At 38.9% G+C, this 20,647-nt stretch overlaps 1 protein-coding gene and 1 long non-coding RNA gene across 2 annotated transcripts; one reads left to right on the top strand and one right to left on the bottom strand.

The window, feature by feature from the left end:
- Nucleotides 1-3,413: 3,413 nt before the first annotated feature.
- On the bottom strand, nucleotides 3,414-8,161 carry LOC308699894 (uncharacterized protein). The gene is made up of 4 exons (XM_081381035.1): nucleotides 7,937-8,161; nucleotides 7,490-7,602; nucleotides 7,282-7,361; nucleotides 3,414-4,853 (listed from the first exon to the last, which is right to left on the bottom strand). Exons 1-4 carry the CDS (start codon nucleotides 8,135-8,137, stop codon nucleotides 4,660-4,662), a joined length of 588 nt encoding a protein of 195 aa, XP_081237161.1. The 5' UTR covers nucleotides 8,138-8,161; the 3' UTR covers nucleotides 3,414-4,659.
- Nucleotides 7,316-13,051, top strand: LOC308699895. Its single transcript, XR_014031232.1, has 4 exons — nucleotides 7,316-9,746; nucleotides 9,919-10,137; nucleotides 10,688-10,765; nucleotides 12,756-13,051. It is a non-coding gene; the product is annotated as an uncharacterized lncRNA (long non-coding RNA).
- Nucleotides 13,052-20,647: the final 7,596 nt, after the last annotated feature.

The following is a 20,647-nucleotide window of genomic DNA, read 5'->3' as shown; positions in this document are numbered from 1 at the left end:
TGAATGAGTGTGTCTGTGTGGTAATGTGTGCTGGTGTGGCTATAGTGCCAGGGCTGAATTTTTGAGCCAGTTTACCCCTGCAAATATACAATAATACATTATTCTCTGTATCAAATCATTATTACCCAGCCCCTCATCCCCTTATGTTTTTAAAACCTAGAAACACCCCTGCAAATGCATATACAATATTTGTAACTTAAAAAAGTAACAATCAAATAAACAGACAATATATTAAAGCAACAACATGTAACTTTTCAACCTTCATAATATATTTCCAAGACCCTTGTGATGGTACATCGACTTACAATAGGTTGAATGAGACGTCTGCCAGAGCCTGACGGGGTCTGTATCGCTTTTACTGGCACTATGTAACTTCGGGGTGCGGGTAGTAACCTGCGCTCAAAAAGAACTACAAAATTCGACTGCTTTACGGCATACGTCACTTCGCCCAACACTTCCTCAAATGTGGCCAACCAGCGCGTTTGTTTTCGTGCGTCTGTTTTCGTCATGGCTGAAGCAGCAGCGAAACGTAAGAAGTCCAAGGTTTTGTCGGAGTAGAGTCGGAAGAGGAAAAGGGAGAGTGATAAACTGAAAGGCAGGACGAGGATCAATATGGGTCGAGCGTTTGCTCGCTGGCGTGAGCTAATGGAGGAGGAGAGTTACCAGACCGATGCTGACTTGGCCGTCATGCTGTTGAACTAGTAAGTAACTGTAAATTGCTTGCATACTATCTTTAGTTTTTCTAATCTGTTGTCTGCCTGGCTACGTTACGGAAACTATCTGGTCCTCCATTTATTTATCTTCATGAATCAGCTAGTAGATGAGCGAATTATCAATCTGGTAGCTAGTAAACACTAACATGCGTTAGTTTTAGATGGTTAGGATGCTATCGCTATTATTCTCGTTCAGATTTGAGCATTGTAATCGACATGCAAATCGCAAATGTTTGAGTTAAAATGTTTAGTCTACTAAATATGTATAAATTATAAAAGGAGGAAGATTAATAATATTATCATTGCCCATATGAAAAGAAGCCTGCATGCTTCATATACAGTAACCGTAAATCATTTTACGACAGCGGTAATGGACAATTCCGCTTCCAACCTGTAGGGCGACCGCTGAGGAAAAGTTCCATGTTGTTGCTTTAACATTTTAAAAGTCTTACAGTTACAACCGGCCCTTTGAGGGCAGCAATAATGCTGAAGTGGCCCTCAGTGAAAATGAGTTTGACACCCCTGTACCAGACTCTCGTACATTTCATTTGTACAGAGAGTCTGGAATCTCTCCATTGAGAAACGTTTACTTCCTTGTAGGCGGGTTCTCTGTTAAAGTTCAAAACTATTGGATCTGCCCAGAGTCACTCAGGATCTGCCATAGCCAATCGCTAACGTGTGGTCGTGACGTATGTCATGCGCCGAAACCGGCCGGAAACATTTACAAATTCAAAATGTATAAGGACAGTGATGTATTCAGTCAACTGTCGAAGCTGGGTCTAATCATTAACAATACGCCGCTGCGGTCGTTTCGGATCTGCCGCAAATGCTGTACAGTGATCACCGGCTACTGCGCGATACGGAAACAACTTTTCTGCCTCCTTCACTTGGTCCTCCATTAGTGCAACAAGAGGGGAGAAGACAACAACTATCGGCTTTGCATCCCTATCGTTCGCCTTAGCTAACACATTCACCACTAGAACTGCCAGTCATTTTTACCGTTTTGAATTTTATATCTGCAATAACTTTGTTGAAAAAATAAATACAATCCTGCTGGTACCTGACTTTTCCTAAAAGTGTCTGTATTTTCATTTAAAATGTTTTTCATATAAATTACCTATGTAAATTACACATAAAGCAAAAAAAAAAAAAAAAAAAATGAACATATTTACCTATTTCGGCCATAAACGGTCATATTGACCGCACTGAATTTCGCGGTATTATTATACCAATATACGCAACAATAAAATGTGGTAAAAAATACACTAACATATTCAACAACAAATCATTTAAATGTAATGATATTCAGAACAGAACAAGAATGAAAAAATAACTAAAGCCAAAATGAAATGCTTTATACGCGAAAGTGAAAGTAAGCGGCGTTGGGCTCACGTAACTCTCTAATTAGAATCAAAATGTTTCAACATTTGCGATGTATTTGGATGCTAAACTATTCTTTATCATATAGGCTTTGAACTTCACTCACGTTCCAAAATCATCCTCTTCACACGCATAAAATGGTACGAATTGTAGCCTACCAGTACTGAGAAACAGAGCAGTGGAATTTTTATGTTAGGTTGACTATTTTATTATTATATTTTATTATGGCTATAATGAACAGGCTGCAATGCTGGAATATGGTGTGTGTGTCGGCGGGCGCGATCGAACAGTGGAAACATGAAAACATCTCCGTCATTTTGTTCAGGGCATCTACGAATATTATTTATTTATAAATTATAATTAAACTTGTTTAAATGTACAGTTTGGTGTTGTTTTGTTTTTAAAAGACATCCTAATACAATAAATGCATTAATCTCTCAATTGGGGATTTATCATTAAAGATACAGAGTTTTGAATAGCGATCAAAATGACCGCTTGTGGCAGTTCTAGTAGTTATGGAATTCTGGCACTTCTAGTGCTGAGTGAGCTGGAAAATCAAACTTTTCCCGAACCCCGTGGGGAGGAGGGCCACAACATCATGGCCACCAACAAAACTTAGCAAACATTGTTCTTGCTCCGGCTTTAACTTCTGTATATTCGGCAGTTTTGCAACAACGGACCGAATAGCTTTTCTCACATCTTTCTCCGCTGCCATTACTCCAACTCAAACTGACGCACTACATCAACGTCATCGTTCTCAGCCACTCCCTCTGTTCGCTGATTGGTCCTACAAAAAATTGATTTCTGGAAACCTAAGAATATACAGCAGTCAAATTGAGCGGAAGTACGTAGGAGGGCGGAGCCAGGCTAACACTGGACCTGTGCCGTGCCAGAAGTGAGGACATCTCCTCCACAAGCCAGCCCCAGCAATGGCACAAAGCCAGGGGTAAAAAAATCACTGGACAACCTGTGAGTAGTGTGGTGGCAGCTAAGGCCAAAGTCAACCGCAAACGGAAACCCATCATGTCCAGTTACGTTCATAATAAGTACGTCCCCGTCCAATCATCACACTGTTTTGAATATATTTCTGTGGACTGTCACATGCCAATACTCACCAGCATGTATTGTTATAGGAAAGAGTTAGGGACAGGAGTACATGGTCTACTTAGGGAGATGACTGATGCACCCATAAGCTACATAGCTGATGAAGCTGCACCAGAGATCGAAATTGAAGGCAGGAAATATGCATTGGGGTGCGGTCTAAGCCACCAGGTGAGATGAACAATCAAAGATGTAAACAAACCAGTCAGAATAAATAGTAGCATTACTTACTGTTGTAGAAAAGATTTTCCCTCACAGGTTTATTGGGGTTTCAGTAAAATCATGAAGTTACAATTTTAAATGGTTTTACAATGTAAAAAAAATAATAATCATTGGCCTGACATACTATACACAGACACAAAAACACATTAAACAAGGATTGAACCACATAGTATCCAGAAATCTGTTTATAGGACTTAACTATTGCAGGCTTACAAAATGCAGTAAAAATAACAGTTAAAACATTTGTAATATATGATGTAGCAATACTTTGTTTTCATGCTTTGCTACTACTGTCCCTGACTGACTCTTACTTTAGTATGTGTGGCTGGAAGTTTGAAAGCATGCTCACCACATACCAGATGTGATTTATAATCCCTAACCGTGTATTAGGAATTTTGCCTGACACTATCTTGAACTTTTTTATTTTAGCGATGGCCCTCTCTACATGCACCCTGTGCTTTGCAATGCGCTTTGTCACCAGCACATCCCCAGCTGGCATTTGCCTCTTAGACCTTGAAAATGGTGGCAGGTTTAACTTCAGTCCAAGTGCCTGCATCTCTTCCTCGATTAAAAAGCCCTTATCAGCCATAATGCCATCCCCTCTTTGCAAATAGCCACTGTCTATCAGTTTCTCTAGTAGCGGGAGGATGCCACACTGCCTGACTAGCTCCTTGTCTGACATTGCTCCTGTAAACAGGGCAGATGAAAAAATCACAGCACCACGGGGGTCACAGGCAACTAGTGATTTTAGTGTGTTTGTACTTTTGTAGTTTGAATAGCTCTGGCTTTGCAACACCAGTGATGTTGGCCTTTCCATTTTTAGCTCTGTGCAGTCTAATATTGCATATGTGTTCGGGTAGTCTACTTTGTAAGTTTCGGGCATGTTTTGTGTTATGACGTCTCTGTGAGGCCAAATTGGTAATTCACCTAATACATCAAACATATAATGAATCCAAGAATTGAAAATATTACTTGCTGCTTGCATGTTTATATTAAATCTGAAGGCTTTTTAAGTCTTCGTTGTTGCGGAGTTTCATTAAAACAAACAGCAACTGAGTACGGAGGGGCATCTCTGTTATTTGCCAATCATTGTGCTTGTAGTTTAGAGGTACATTTGTTTGAGTGGTGTGTGGATCATTTGGAATGTCAAATATTGTGCACAGTTGATTGAATCGTTCATATGTAAACCCTGTACTGTATTCCAACATCTTGTGGATTTCACTGCTTTGAAGAAGTTCAGGTGTTAGATTTTCTTTTTAAATGTGCCAATTTGTGCTTTAAGGCTTTTTAATTCAGTTTCTTGTAAAGACAATTGCAATTTAATGTTGTTGTTTTCTGCTTCCAATTCCTTCTCCTTTTCAGTGCTCTGACAGGACTGCTCCTCCTCAGGCTCCCTTTCCAGCTGGCATCCAGGAAGTGGGGGGTGCTCAGGACTCTCTGTAAAGAAAAATATGTTTGCACATTAATGATTATAATTTATTGTTCTCACCTTTTACAGCTGCCACTGGTTAGTCAAATTGGAGAGCCTTGTGTTGACCCTGGAGCAGCTACAGTTAGACAACCAGATGACCTGCCCAACTTTCCCCTGCCATCCCAACCTGCCGGCTTCTGCACAGTGCTGAATGAAAGTGCCATGCATCGTTACACAGAACTGAGCATTTCTTTGCCTGATTCTATAGCTCTGGAACAGGAGACCAGAGAACAGAGCACAAACAACTTATGGTTTAACGCAAGGTCTGGCCGAATCACATCAACATCTTTTAAAGGTCCCGTTATATGCCCCTTTTCACAAGATGTAAAATAAGTCTCTGATGTCCCCAGAGTGTGTATGTGAAGTTTGAGCTCAAAATACCCAACAGATCATTTTTTACAGCATGTTTAAATTGACATTTTTTGGGGCTCAGAAAAACGAGCTGTTCCAGTGTGTGCCCTTTAAATGCAAATGAGCTGCTGCTGGACGGCACAGGGGGCGGAGCTTCATGAGCTCGCGCTCAGTCTGTCAGGACAAATTCATCTCACGGAATGATGATAATATCAGAAACTCTCAGTAACGGCGTTCATTTCGAGTCGGACAATAATGCCTACAGAGTCAGAGTGCTGTATAGAGATGAAACAGGTATGGTTTAGCAGTTTAATTACGGTTATTATAACGTATTTGTCATCTGCTTGTATGTATCCATTATTTATTAACAACCTACAAGTCTGCTGTTTCGGACCAGGTCCGAATGATGATCAAACATGTACTGATGAGTTTAATAAAGTTTATTGTACATCACACAAAAGATGAAGCGTCAGTTTTACTTCAGAAAATCACCGTAAGAGCTGAGTAAACACAGTAGCCTAAGTTATAAGAAGTGCGCAAGTAGCCAGTAGAGTTGAGGGAGCATTCCTGTGGGCGGAGGTTAGTCTAAACACGGTTCTGGTGATGTCACTAAAGAAGGAAGTAGAGGGGTGTAGTCCAAACGAGCCGTTTTATGTAGTCAACTTCTGTTAAATAAAATATCTCGCTTGGCATTGAACTTTGAGCTCTATAATTTTACAGATATTATTTATACTCTAACAACAACATTACACACTAACTAAAGTTTGAAATATGGGATCACGTAGAACGGGACCTTTAAAAGAATCTGCTCTAGGAGAGCTGACCATGAAAAACTAGCTAAAAGTTTAAAGAGCGCAGGATCAGTTCAAACTAAGGCCATGAAAAGAGGCATAGAACAAGAGCCTATAGCAGCGATACATTACACCAAGCTCACAGGTCATCTAGTGTATCCATGTGGTTTTGTTGTAAATCCCAATGCCCCACACCTTGGTACGTCACCTGACCGTAAGGTGATAGAGAGAGGGAATGAAAGCTCAAACTACGGGCTTTTAGAAATTAAGTGTCCTTCCAAGAATAGCTTCACAGAGTGTCCCTACCTTTGCAAGCAGGTTGATGGCAGCTATAAATTAAACGAGTGTCATGCCCATCATTATCAAATAATGGGGCAGCTTGGTCTCTCAGGTATGTCCTGGTGTGATTTCTTTGTTAAATGTGAAGAAGACTACCACCTAGAGAGAATACATTTTGATGCTGCAAAATGGGAACAAATGAAGTGCAAGCTTGATGCATTCTTCTTTAACTTCTATATGATGTGCCAGTGATTCTTATTTTGTTCGATTGTTTGGTTCGCAGTGTTGAGCAAGTTACTTTAACATTGTAATATTCTTTTAGCAAAAGTTGAAACTGAAAATGGTGAGCAAAACGCCACAGAGCAAAAGTGCAGTCACAGATTCATTTTTCTCAGTCCACATTCTTTTGAGTTTGATTTTGATTCTGCACACGGCTTTTTCTTCACCAATATCCAGCTTGATTTGGTACTGCATCTTATTTGGGGAGAGATGCACTTGTATTCCTGTATATATATATATATATATATATATATATATATATATATATATATATATATATATTCCTGTTTATATTGATAAATAAATTTTAATTTATTATTATTTATTGTATTCCTGTATATTTATCTTATTTGGGGAGAGATGCACTTGTATTCCTGTATATTTATATATAGAGGAATACATATATTCCTGTTTATATTGATAAATAAATTGTAATTTATTATTATTATTTATTATTATTTATTGTATTCCTGCATATTTATCTTATTTGAGGAGAGATGCACTTGTATTCCTGTATATATCTATAACTAGTTACTTTTGTAACTAACAATGTTGGATTGACCTATGAACTGAGAATTTGCCAATAAAAGAACAGATCAAATGTCTGAAACCCCTTGCTGCCTATTTTATCATTGAAAACAATACAGTAAATACATTTACGCCAGTAGTAATGTGAAAAATGCGTTCCACTCACCACTTTCAACAGCATGTTGTTGACTCTCTCCTGTATCAGTAGTGGAGGTGGAACCAGAGGAGGCATTCTGCACACAGACTCTGCGTATGCACACACGTTTTGTACATGAGCATCATCACCCTTTAACTTATTTACAGTAACTTATAAATGTAACATGTTGATAAGCACTATTACCATTAGTGCTTATCATATTTATAAATTGGCCTACCGTTTTTTGGGCGACTTTCGACAGCCTCCAAGCTTCTCCTTAGCTGGGTTAGGCCCTTGTACAGCATTTACGGGATTGGGGAACTCAGGGGTAGGTTTTCCGTTCATAAAATGCTACATGAGAGATAAAAACAAAAGTATTTAAAGTTGCTTGTTGGGGCGCTATGTTCGACTTTGTTGTAAACTGATAAAAAATAAAGTTGGGGAGCTCAAAGACCCAACACAACAGCAGCTAACGTTAATGTAGCTAGCGTTAGTTAACATGTTACTGTTGGCTAAAGCTAAAGGGCTCGTTAAACTTAGCTTAGAGAGTAGGTTTACATTCTGGCAATGATATCCATGGTAATCATAACTTTTGTCCAATTTGTGTTCTTGCCTCTAGTTAGTAGATCTAACGTTAGACAACACGGTAAGTTAACTAACTAGTTAAGTTAGCTGTTAGTCTTACCTTTGAGCAGACGTATTTATGCTTTGTAATGTTCCACACATTCAACTGGGAGTGGGGCCGTCCACACTGTTTGATCCATTGTAGACACCGCTCACGTTGAGTTTTCGGCTTTGGAAATGGAAAAAAAACAACTCCTCCAGACAATCTCTCGGGGTATCTACTATTCGATTTACAAACGCCGTGTGCGCACCGCTTCACCATCTTGCTTGGAGTCAATTGTTTGTCGGACCTGCTCACATAGTAACGGTTGCTATGATGTGTGATTGGACAATGGCCGTTTTGGGGGAGGAGCCGGCGAAAGGTGGGCACCAGAGCCATAGAGAGAGCCATTTTCTCTACCACTCTGGTGGGCACCAGCGGCAAAGTATCGTAAGGGGGTTTTCCCCTGCACACCAAAAAACTTAGGTGGGTAAACCATCGGCGGGATGAGTATACAGCCACTCCAACTCACTGCACACTCCGGAGATCGGCGGAGGAACCGTGAGGAAACATTTTGCCGATCCCGCTTCTTTTTTTCAAAAATGTTGCTGCGCTGCCTACTACATCTACCGTTAGGTGGCGCGTGCACGTTTTTAAGCGCGTGATCAATTCTACAAAGCATCGCCTGGGTAGTAACGTTACTCAACGGACTCTCCTGTGATCGTTTATCCATTTCAAACACACAATTTTCAGGCCAGTATGTGTTATTTTGTTTTGTGTACTTATTTTTTTATTGAAAAATATTATTTTGTTAGAAAAACGTCGAGTTTTCTGAGAAATGTTTTCGATAAACGGATGACAGAAATTGCCGGAGGATTAACGTTAACGTGTGTTTTTAGACTTGGTTAGTTGTTATTAACTGACTGTTATATGTTCTCGTATTAAATATTTTGTGAGTTATTTTAGACATGAGGGGAACTCGTTTTTCTCTTTCAGAGGAGAATCGTTCGGTAAACAGCAAACTAACTTAATAAACGGTCATAAAATTGACGGACTGTCTTTTTTCCACACAAAAATGACATCTGTCCTTTTATAATATTAACCCCTTCCACTCTGAAGGCATTTTTAATGATTTTGTCTAAGTGACATGCTTAAAATTAAAGGCAGCTCTTTTTTTAGTGCGTTTCTATGGTAACGTTAAAAGTAGACCTGTCAATCAAAGAGGTCAGTTTAGTAGCTAGCAGTACAAGCGCGCAGACAGTCAGACAGAGTAGTGGTTATGAAGTAGTAAAGAGATAGTAAGTGAAGTAAGTGTTTTTTTTTGGACACACACCTATTCATAAAATAGAGCCTTTATTAACCTTTGTAACTTAAACAAAATAAAATAATTGTCTTATCTGTTTTTTCAGTGATCGATTTTCATCAGATTTTTGTAAGTGGTCAATCTAAAAGTCATCCTACAGTTCTGATTTGCCATGTTCTTAACATACTGTTTTAGTCAATAAAGATAAATTAAAACTGAGTGCATATTAATTCACAAAGGCATTTGCAATATATTTGACTCCTTTTCATGTTTCTTCTTTTTCTCAACAGGAGCGACATACACGCTCACTCTTTTCAGAGCCATTTTACACAGCGTCTTTGCCTTTATGTGTTTGTGTATGCCTTTAATTTTGCCTTTAAGTATGTGTTTTAATTAATCTCAAAGACAACTAAAGACTTATTTTAATGATGTAAATTCCCAATTGTTGACTTTTAAGCACTATATCGGACATCTTTTTGTTGTAAACTTTTTTAATCTTATTTTAAGTGTCAGTAAGAAGAAAGCTGGCCCACCCTCCCACACCTCGTTTAACTCCTCCAGCCCATCCCACATCATCATATAGTGAAGGTAACAGTGGAGGTATACCCTCAATAGTAAAATGCATCAGGTCCCTAAACTCAAGCAGACACAGTGTACTGCACAAGTCCACAGCGCATACCATAGTTTGATGTTCCAGATATGATTATTGAGTTGATATTACTAGTGTGATCAGTAAGCCAAGGTTTTCTGTCTTTCCAAGAGACCGCAGTTAATGTTCAAGAAGAGGGACTGGACTGGAGGACTGAAGGCTTTCCTGACTGTTTGAGAACCACTGCTGTGGGGTCACTCGTTTAGCTCTGTTAGTTGGACCTGGGTGATGCTGTTCTTTGTGTAACGGGCCTTTTTCTGTATTTCCTAGTGCCACAAGATGATTGACAGCAAGACACACCCAGTGATGAAGGGATGTGCTCTCCTGAATGTAAGTTAATTAACACGCAGACACAAAACAGAGTCTGTAAAACAACTTAGTAAGCAATTAAAGCTGTGGCACACACAGACACTCAGTGCAGTTACATGATCAGTCTAGTCTAGTCATCTAGTCTGTTCTCCTGCAATCAGACTAGCTGTCTTAGTCTAAAACTACATACAGTCAAGTTAGTTTGGCCCAAGAGCATGGTGGCTAGCTAGCAGGTATCTTTAGATTAAAGACAATGTTTCTACTACTAGGCTAAGACAGATATTGCACTTGGTAGTCACTAGAGTAGTTGGCTGCCTGTTTCGGTTTTAAGGGTAGGAAGAAAAGTCTCTCTCTCTCTCTCTCTCTCTCTCTCTCTCTCTCTCTCTCTCTCTCTCTCTCTCTCTCACACACAGTTGATGCCGGTTCTTTGGTGTAGGCTAGGCTGTGCAGAGTGCAAAAAGGCTGCCCTCATTCATACGATCATTCTGACTGAATCCGATATGATTTGACACTGATTACCTGAAAGAATCATTAATCTTTGTTTTAACCTTTGTAATCTTTGTGTTTCAAGTGTCTGTGAACACAAACATGCCGCAGTGTCATGAAACCCCTCTATCCCGTCCAGGCCTTCCACACAGGACCCCTCAAAGTAAGACATATTTTAGTGTATGATGTGTTTTATGTGTCTGTACTTCTTACTCTATGTTATGGTAGGCTAGAGACTCTCTCTCTCTCTCTCTCCAGGTTTCCAGACTAGGACCAAAATGGTCGCATATGCGACCATTTTTTGAGAATGTGCGAGTTAAAATTTTATGTGGTCGCATTTGTGCGAGTGCATGGTCATGTACTAATCAGTTAAATTCACGCATGCGCAACAAAACGCCGTTGCATAACTTATGTTCAAAATCACTACGGTACGCCTATAATAAGTGTTTATATTCTGACTATTTTATCCCGTCTGCGGAGCTCAGTGCCTGCGTGACTCGCCATAGACATTAACGGAAAGTAGCAGCTCCGGCTACAATGTTCTTGCGCAAGACACTTGGAGTTTATTTATTAACGAACGTACAGGAGTTCAGGAATTACAAGCCAACGCGCCAGCATACAGCCTCAGACACAACTGATGACCAGAGCACAGGTGCGGACAGGGAGGAACCGAGTGAGCAAAGGAATATGACAAATACATATTATGTTTATTATGTTCGATTATACAAAAATTAGGGCTGTCAAAATTAACACGTTAACGCATGCGATTAATTTTTTCAGTTAAACGCATTTAAAATATTTAACGCAATAATGCAGCATCAGATTTTTTTCTTTCATCCATTGGCTGCTCTATAGTATTTTATCACGCTATCATTCATTCAAGTGCTAAGAAACAATTCAAGCGCGATAAAACGCAAAAATAAGAACTTAAATCTGTACTGGCGGCGCGCTGTCTGTAAATCTCCTCTCTGTGTGATACACACACAACACACACACACAGGAATCATGCGCACAGAATGCCGCTTCAGACAGCGCGCAGCTGCATTGAGTTCTCTTTCACGCTTGAGCGGACAAAAACACACTAAAGTATGCCAAAATGTTCTCTTTGTCGAGTATCCTTGTAAGCACAGTATTAAATTAGTTAAAAATGTGTTAAATGAACGCAAAGAGTTGTGACAACATCGGATGCTTGTCAGATCCAGATTCCCATTGTATGCATCAGATCTTAAAGCGACAGTAGCCTAATAAACCTGCTTCTGTGATACATTAATGTAAAAAAATCAAATCAAAGAAAAAAGTCAGAGAAAATTACAGGGAGGTGTTTGATAACTTTATTCAATGTATGCATATTTCCTACCTAATAGATCAAATATTTAAAATATACTTTGTTGTTTCTACATTAATTTGGAGATAAAATGTGTAATTATTACAATATAAAAATATATTAGAAACTTTAATGTTAAGTGTGATTAATCGCGAATAGGCTAGTTAATTGTTTTAATCGATTGACAGTACTAAATAAAATACAATCAAACATTAAAAAACATACGTTGTGTTTTTTTGATAGTTATTTTTAATGGTTTTCATTTAAAAGATTAAACCATTTTGCCAACATGAGGTGCTGTGTCACTGTCAGTCTTTTTACATCAGTGTAAAACTAGGGTACGCAGATTAGGACAACTATTCATCAGCATGCATTGATTAATTCCATGTTGTAAAAACAACAACAATTTGGTGCGACCAAATCATGTGCTGGTGTGACCAACTGAGAAAGGTGGAAAAGTTAGTCTGGAGCCCTGCTCTCTCTGTCTGTCTGTCTCTCTCTCTGTCTGTGTGTCTGTCTGTCAGAAGACAGGCCTTAAATCACGACCTATTCATCAGGTACTACTGAGTAAGTCCTACAATGTGTTGAAGCAACATTCTGTCACTATTTAAACCATATGTGGTGTCTGTATTTATATCAGTTCTCGATATTTATATACTGTCCTCACACTATTCTCAACCAAATGTCTTTTAAGTTTTTTTTTTTTTTTTTGTAAAATTCTCTGACTTTTCTGAATTGTCTTTATAGAAACAAACAAACGAAAATATAGACTTTTGTGCTACTGTCTTATTTTTTCCCCCTGTTGCTTTATTTTTGTTTTTTTGTTTAGGTGCTGTGTTAAGAAATCCTGCCCAACAAAAGTCCACTGAGGCTGACGTAGAGATGACCGTGAGAAACTGGCTGCGGCTGAGCAGGGACAGGAATGGGGGGCGGCAAAGGCGGGGCGTGCAAGCATCTAAAGTGAAATAATTGATTGGACTGATTTTTCTTTTTCTTATTTTATTTACTATTTTGGAGGGAATTTCTTATTTTTTTGTAGTTTTCTATGTGTGATTTGTGGAGTGTTCAAATAAATGATACTGCTTTTGCAAAAACAAAGTAAAAAATAAATTTTCAAGGTCCATCTCCCGGTGCCCTTCTGTTTTTTTATTTCTCCTGGAAAACTCCTGTAACTTAATTTTAAAATCACTGATCCATTCTTTTTTTCTGTTAGACTGACATTTCCCAGGTTGTCAGATTGTGTATGAAATACACCCTACACATAAACAATCACTTACTTTCAGTTTAAACTTAAATTTAAACTGCCTACTTCTCAACTAGCTCTTGTCAAATTTTTTGATTAACACATCACATAAACTGTTATTGAGTGTTATTGATACACAATAGGAAACTTGTGTCCTTGGAACACAATCTGACAGCAGTTAACCTAAACAAATCAATAAGACCTAATATAACGGTGGGATCCTACTAGAGTGGTGAAAAGCATTCTGTCGTTCTCTCGCTCCCTTTGACTTAACACTGGAACGTTTTCAGCGATGCAGCCGAAAATCAGCTGTTCCAGTGTTAAGTCAAAAGGAGCGAGGCGTCTGAATGCTTTTAGCAGCTCTAGTGGGATCGCGCCGCATAGGTCATAATTATTTCGGGTTTACGTTGGCTCATGGTCGGCGATCATGTCGGGTTTATGTTGGCTCACGGTCGGCGATCATTCTAATGCCACCATCTTCCCGATGTCTTGCCGATTAGCTACCGATCTCCATAAGACATCTCACCGAGGCACTTTATGTCGGGCAGGCACCCGCGCCCCGACGTCGGCAAGACCTAATTTGCTGTTTGGGGCATATGACATTTCACCACAGAGTTGTGGTCACTAAAAGATATAAAAGCATATAATTATATATATAATTTCTATAGGCCCATGAAATTACTTGTTAATTATGTTAAAATATGTATATTACAGATTACTTTTACTATTTATCTTCTTTACCTGATCTAACTCAGCTGATTAGTGAACCCAAACAAACAGATGAACTAGAGGAAATGACTAGCACTATGAGCACCATTTTCTCTAGTACATTAAACATTGTTGCACCAATTAGATTAAGAAAGGTTAGAGAGAAAACTAAAGCACCATGGTATAACACGCATGCTATCAAGAGAAAAACTCGTAATTTAGAGCATAAATGGAAACAAACTAATTTAGAGGTCTTTAGAATCGCGTGGAAAGACAGTATGTCACGTTATAAAAAGGCACTAAAAGCAGCCAGGGCTGAGCATCTCCGCAAACTAATAGAAAATAACCAAAATAATCCAAGGTTTTTATTTAACACCGTGGCTAGACTAACAAATAAACAGACGTCACCTGAGCAAAATAATCCGTTACAGTTTAGTAGTAATGATTTCATGAATTTCTTCACTGAGAAAATAGAAAGCATCAGAAACACAATTGTAAATGTACAATCTTTAATGGTGTCTTATGATTCAGCCTCAATTATCGCTCCTCAAGAAAAACTACAGCGCTTTACAACTATAGGACAGGAAGAGCTAAATAAACTTATCATTGCATCTAAACCAACAACATGTCTATTAGATCCAATACCAACTAAACTACTGAAAGAAGTGTTATCTGTAGTGGAAGAGCCTCTTCTCAATATTATTAACTCGTCTTTATCTTTAGGTCATGTTCCAAGAATATTCAAGTTGGCAGTTATAAAACCACTTATTAAGAAACCACAATTAGATCATAATAATCTAGCAAATTACAGACCCATTTCAAATCTACCTTTTATGTCTAAAATACTAGAAAAAGTTGTGTCTGCTCAATTGTGCTCTTTCTTGCAAGAAAATGACATCTATGAAAAGTTTCAGTCAGGATTCAGGCCGCACCATAGCACTGAAACTGCGCTTGTTAAAATTACAAATGATTTACTTCTAGCTTCTGACCAAGGCTGTATCTCAATACTAGTTTTACTCGATTTACTCGATTACAAAAATTCCTCGAGGCAAAAACTCTGCCTCGAAGCCTCGTTAAATTCCTATGACGCGCACTCTACGCGCAGGGATCTGATTTCACACGGACCGTTGTTCAGTGTTCAGGAAGCACAATTGACCTTTCGCCGGCCCCTCCCCCAAAACGGCCATTGTCCAATCACACATCATAGCAACCGTTACTATGTGAGCAGGTCCGACAAACATTAGCAAGATGGTGATGGTGAAGCGTGCGCCCATGGCGTTTGTAAATCGGACACTACATACCCCGAGAGATTGTCTGGAGGAGTTGTGTTCTTTCCATTCCCAAAGCCGAAAACACAACGTGAGCGGTGCCTACAATGGATAAAACAGTGTGGACGGCCCCAATCCCAGTTAAATGTGTCGAACATTACGAAGCATAACTTACGTCTGCTGGCTGTGGTATCGATGGCTAACGTTAACTTACTTAAAGTTTTTTTTTGTTTTGTTTTTCTGATCTGAAAAACTAACGTATCCTATCTGTAACTCAAAAAACATAATATTGTCTGAACCGCGAGTTTTATGATCCGTTGCCCCACTAATAAATATTATGGTCTCAACCGCGATTTTTGTGATCTGTTGTCCCCCTAATAAATATTATGGTAAGTGCATTATGAAAGACAATCAATTAAAGTTATTTAGATGCAAATTAAGGCTATGTCTGATTAAACAGTTATTGTGTGATTTCGTTTATTGTGCTTTGTCAACTTGAAGCATGAATTTGAGAAAGAAAATCATTTTTGGAAGAAAATGCACCACATACTTTTGTCAATGATAGGCCTAACGTTAAGCTAAAATATTGTAAAAGCTTTCAGTTCACCTGCCTAATTGTAGTTGAAAAGTCAAATTAAGCTTGATTAATGATATACTGTGACTGATCAAATAAACTACAGCATCGGGAATATAACTCCCATGTGTTTTGCAGCATTTTAAATTTTAGTCATAGTGTTATGCGAAAAAACACACATAAGAAATTATTGCTGACAGCACTTTTATTTTCAGAGACAGTTTTTTCTTTCACACAAAAACACAACAGTAAGTGTCTTACAATGCTTTTAAACACTTGTTTCCTTGTTCTTTGCCATAATCACAATCACAAATGATGTGTATGAACACCGGTAAGCATTAGCCTCGATAGAGACGTAGATAGTAGTCGTGTCTCCTTCATTGCGTATTTTTATATTATAATATATCCCTCCACTGCATACTGTAACCCTTTTTGCCTCAATCTGGAGGATATCGCGGAGGTATTGCTCCAAAAAAGGTCACTGACACGCACGGGTATACCTTTTTCCGTCGTGGCAATCTGTCGCGCTGGTCGTGTTTGACCATTTGTTTGTCGGACGTAGCAACAGTAACTAAGGGGGGCGGGGCTCGGCGAAAGGTCAATTCATAGATGCCACCTACGTCACTACAAATAGAACGCCGCCATATTTGCGACCGACTCGCCCGGTATGGCCGCCCAAACTGCCCATTTGAATGAGAGAGAGAGAGACAGAGATACCTGGAGAAAATTTCTATTTTAGGCTCCGATCCTTATTTTTTACCCCCAGTTTTCTTTAGTCCATTATTATCTGCCCCAGGCTTGCCCCAATTGGTCTTTCATGATATAGAAATACTTAAGTCATAGAGCTTCATAGCGCGCGTTCATGAGAGTCGAGGCGATGTCATGAATGAATCTATGAATCTGCAGCTGTTCGGCTGGCATGAATGAATCTATCTAATCCGTCCATCAGCACAGCCAGAGACATCAGCCGAATATCATAAAAGACTGCCATATCTGTCCGAAAGAACAGATGTTCAATTACAGAGAGAAGGTTTAATACACACAAATATCGAAATGAAAGAATCTTTCGAGTCGAATCTTTTTGAATGATTCGGCTGCGATTAAAAGCTATCAAGAGGTAAGCTCAGTGATTATAATATAAGGACTTAAATTGCAGTTTGTTCGTCACATAAAGCTATCATATGAATAAATAACGATATTAATATAACGGACGAGTCGTATTAGATCACTTTTATGATACTTTTGTGATTTTTTTTTTTTTGTCTTTTATTATTATTATTATTTTGTGCGTGACAGCCCCCAGTAGGCTAATGTTAGGCCCCGATCACACCTGACGCGTTTTTTGCAGTGAGAGGCGCCTGTTTTCAATTGGTTTCCTATACACGGGTTTCTTGTATACAAACAATACCGGATGCGCGCGCATCCAAGAGGCAGAAAACCGCTAGCTGTTATGCCGAGTTCTGTAAAAGAACATTGTAATTAACGTAGATTTCGCATTGTTTGTAATTTCTTGCTGACTCAATAATAAACTGCAATTTCAGAGTTGGATCTGTTTGTTTGTGTTTATAATATAATAATATAACATTATGTAAAACGTCCAACTGTTTACGAATTAAAATCCGGACATACTGTGATGCATGAATTATCATGTTAACGTTAGACTATAGCAATGTAGTAATGCAATAGCCAATGTTAGGAGTGCAGCATCTATAGAGCTTTGCTTTTATATAAGTTAGCCTTGTTTACGTTACGACCTGCAACATTTCATGACACATAGCCTATAACGTTACTTTACTGTAAATCAAAGATTTGACGATGGATTATGTGGGAACCCTTAGTACCTCCGAACGTGGCGATTAGCCTAATTTATATTAAAAAAACTTACTCTCAGCAATGGTGAGATCTTGCCGGATCTATGCAATACATGACGATCTTTGGATTGTGGATGACAAGAAGTGGCCAGCAATTGTATGGCCTGATATAATTATCTTATTCAGACACCAAGTATAGGCTACAAGAGAAATGATTAGAGCATACAAATCCCTTGATGCATACTACGTGCTAATATGGTCATGTGCAGCTTGTCAAATACTTTGATGCTGCACCGGATTTTTTGCGTGTTGAGGATGTGCTCGTCAAAGGCAAGGCATTAAAGCCAAGCCTTATGATTTTAAGGCATTTTTTTGGCAAAACCATGCTTCCCCATAGTAATGTTGAACATCAGGCACCCAGCACTCTCTACAACTCCTTGGCATTTTGACTTAGCAACAACACATACTAGCCGAACCCTTTACTCCGGTACGAAGAGCGCGGGTCTTTTGCCTCTTGGTTGCGTGCGCAAGCAGTGATGACGTCGCCGAGAAATCCATGTATGGCAGCGAGCGTTCTGCGCGCTGTTTATGCGCCTTCTGCGCCTCGCGTTTTTGAAGTTGAAAAAAAAGCAACTCCGAGCGGAAAAAGCGCCCGACGTCATCGCGTTTTTTTCCACTGTCCAATCGAGTGAATGGAAAGGCGGGCCTTCCGTTTTAGTGATGAAAGCTACAGTTGATTGAACGCCCGGAGAGTGCGATGATGGAGGATAAACTTGTGGTGCTCTCGCGGGTTACCTGGAGCTTAACGACTCCACGAACCGTAACTATCACAATGTTAACAGAAAGTAAATAAAAGTAATAAAAGGCAGATTTGACGTTTACTTGACTGACAGGACAGCTGTTTCAGTGGTTGCCTAGCAACATAAAAAAACGCAGCACACTGCTCGTTCTGTGTGATGGTAAGTGCAGTGCACCTCGCGTTTTCGAACCTGAAAAACGCGTCAGGTGTGATCAGGGCCTTACTCATTCACTTCCATTACATCGACAAGAAGAGTCTCCATTAGGCTACATATTCAAACATTTCCCTTTGTCTTCCACGGAAAGTAAACTTAAGGATTTGCACATGAAGGTGAGTAAATGACGGCAGAATTATCATTTTTGGAAGAACAAGTCCTTTAATATGCATTTCAAGGCTGAGATTATGCATCGTCTGCAGAGCTAACGTTAACGTTACTTACACAAAATAACATATAAAGCGCATGTGACGAAGACATCTTTATGAACTTCAGAAAAATATTTAGGCCTATTAGATTTAGGTATTAACTAACAGACAGACAGACAGACAGTTATATCCAAAACAACCCCAAATCTTACTAACTTACCATGATAAAGTGCATTTAAACAGATCCAACAATAAAATGAAGACAAAACATTATCTGTCGATATCTGTCTATAATGTTGGCCACTGCAGTATAGGATGGAAATATAATTAACCACAAACCAACATGAGACTTAAGTCTTTTAAATAAATGATTCTCTCTTCTCTCTTCTTTTGATATAGAATAAAATACCAGTTCAGGGTTCCTCTTTCGGCTGTTGTTGTAGCCAACTGCACAACATATTGCATTACTGAGACCGCCGTGGTCGCAAAGATGGCGGCGCAAAGCTACAGTGACGTCATATGAATCGCGCGTGATACATTTTGAATTTAGTTGGCGCGATGGCGGAGAGTAAAGATGTCCATAAACGGCAGAGAATGTCTAAAGTTTGGGATCGCTTCCTTCCAGCGTCGCTGAAACAAGGTAACGATTCTGTACCCCGCATTTTTTTTTGACCCAGCGCCAATATCTCCGCCCGTGCCGAAGCCTATACGATGTTCGCTGATTATAATCCCATACTGTATTTGTAGTGATGTCGTGATGCGGGTTGACTAGATATGATGTTTAGCTTTGATGTTTTTAAGTAGTAGGACGTATTCACGTTCAATTGCAAGAGAGTATAGTCTAAAAAAAGAAACCCCTCACACACACACACACGCACCCTCGTCTCTCTCACGCGCCAGTCAGACCAATTGCGGCAATGCATCACATATGCTTAAACTTTTATGTAGCCACGCTACAATAATTTCAGCATGCATTCACTGTATACACCGAGACGTGATGGAGGAACAAATATTGTATTGCAGTCTTTGCGAGACCTTGTTCGTATGGCACGTCTGCCAAATAGACAGACAACAACAAAAAATGAAACTCCCCACCAGCCTGCTTTTCCAAATCTACTCGTACTTTTGGGGAAGACATAATCGGCTACCAAAGTAATTGAGCATAAAACATTTTCAATTAACAAAAAAATATAATACTACAAAACGTGCTAATATACTTCAACTAGCCTAAGTGAGAAACAAAATGCTGTTCTTTTTCTGTTTAACAAAATGCATATTTGCAATAAAACATTCCCCTTTTCAAAGCTACACTTATTGTATACATTGTGTACCTGTTTGGCTTGATATTTTATATTCATTTCATTTATTTTTGTTCTCCGGTGGGTAATTTGCAGAAGGTGCAATCCTTTTTTTGTAATGTTGTATTAAGAATACAAAACTAAGGCCAAATGGCCTTTACTATTTAAGTTTGTATTCATAGTTTTACATGTCATACATGTTTTACAGTATAAAGTTGACTTAACTGTATTGTTATATTGTTGGCACTGGCACTTATAAACACTAAATGGGTAAAAAGTACAATAAATAGGCTTAGTTTTGGAGCCAAATGTTGGAGTTGGAATAAATACCTCTGTTTTTTGTGTGTGTTTTTTTTGAGAAATAAAAGCCAAATGCTTGATCATTTTACAGCCACATCATTTTTGTTATGCATTATTTGTTTTGGTTGTTTAAAAACACTAATTTTTATTTATCCGATTACTCGATTAATCGATCGATTAAGTGCTAGATTAATCGATTACAAAAAAATCGATAGCTGCAGCCCTACACAATACTCTTAGATAGACTACAAAACTACACTGGTGTTCAAGGACAGGCATTAAGCTGGTTTAGATCGTACTTATCAGACCGCTACCATTTTGTCTGTTTAAATGGGAAAAAATCGAAGATAACTCCAG

Source organism: Scardinius erythrophthalmus (genome assembly GCF_964197995.2).
Source record: "Scardinius erythrophthalmus genome assembly, chromosome: 12".
NCBI lineage: Eukaryota > Metazoa > Chordata > Actinopteri > Cypriniformes > Leuciscidae > Scardinius > Scardinius erythrophthalmus.
The sequence above is the reverse complement of the archived record's forward strand: the minus strand, read 5'-3'. Positions and strand labels throughout refer to the sequence as shown.

What these genes read in the sequence shown, in the direction of transcription:
- LOC308699894 (XM_081381035.1), bottom strand. Translation starts at nt 8,137, where the DNA reads ATGGTGAAGCGGTGCGCACACGGCGTTTGTAAATCGAATAGTAGATAC. An exon ending in ATAAATACGTCTGCTCAAAG is followed by an intron (nt 7,603 to 7,936) that starts GTAAGACTAACA and finishes TCTCTCATGTAG; the next exon opens with CATTTTATGAACGGAAAACC. An exon ending in ACAACATGCTGTTGAAAGTG is followed by an intron (nt 4,854 to 7,281) that starts GTGAGTGGAACG and finishes TTTTCTTTACAG; the next exon opens with AGAGTCCTGAGCACCCCCCA.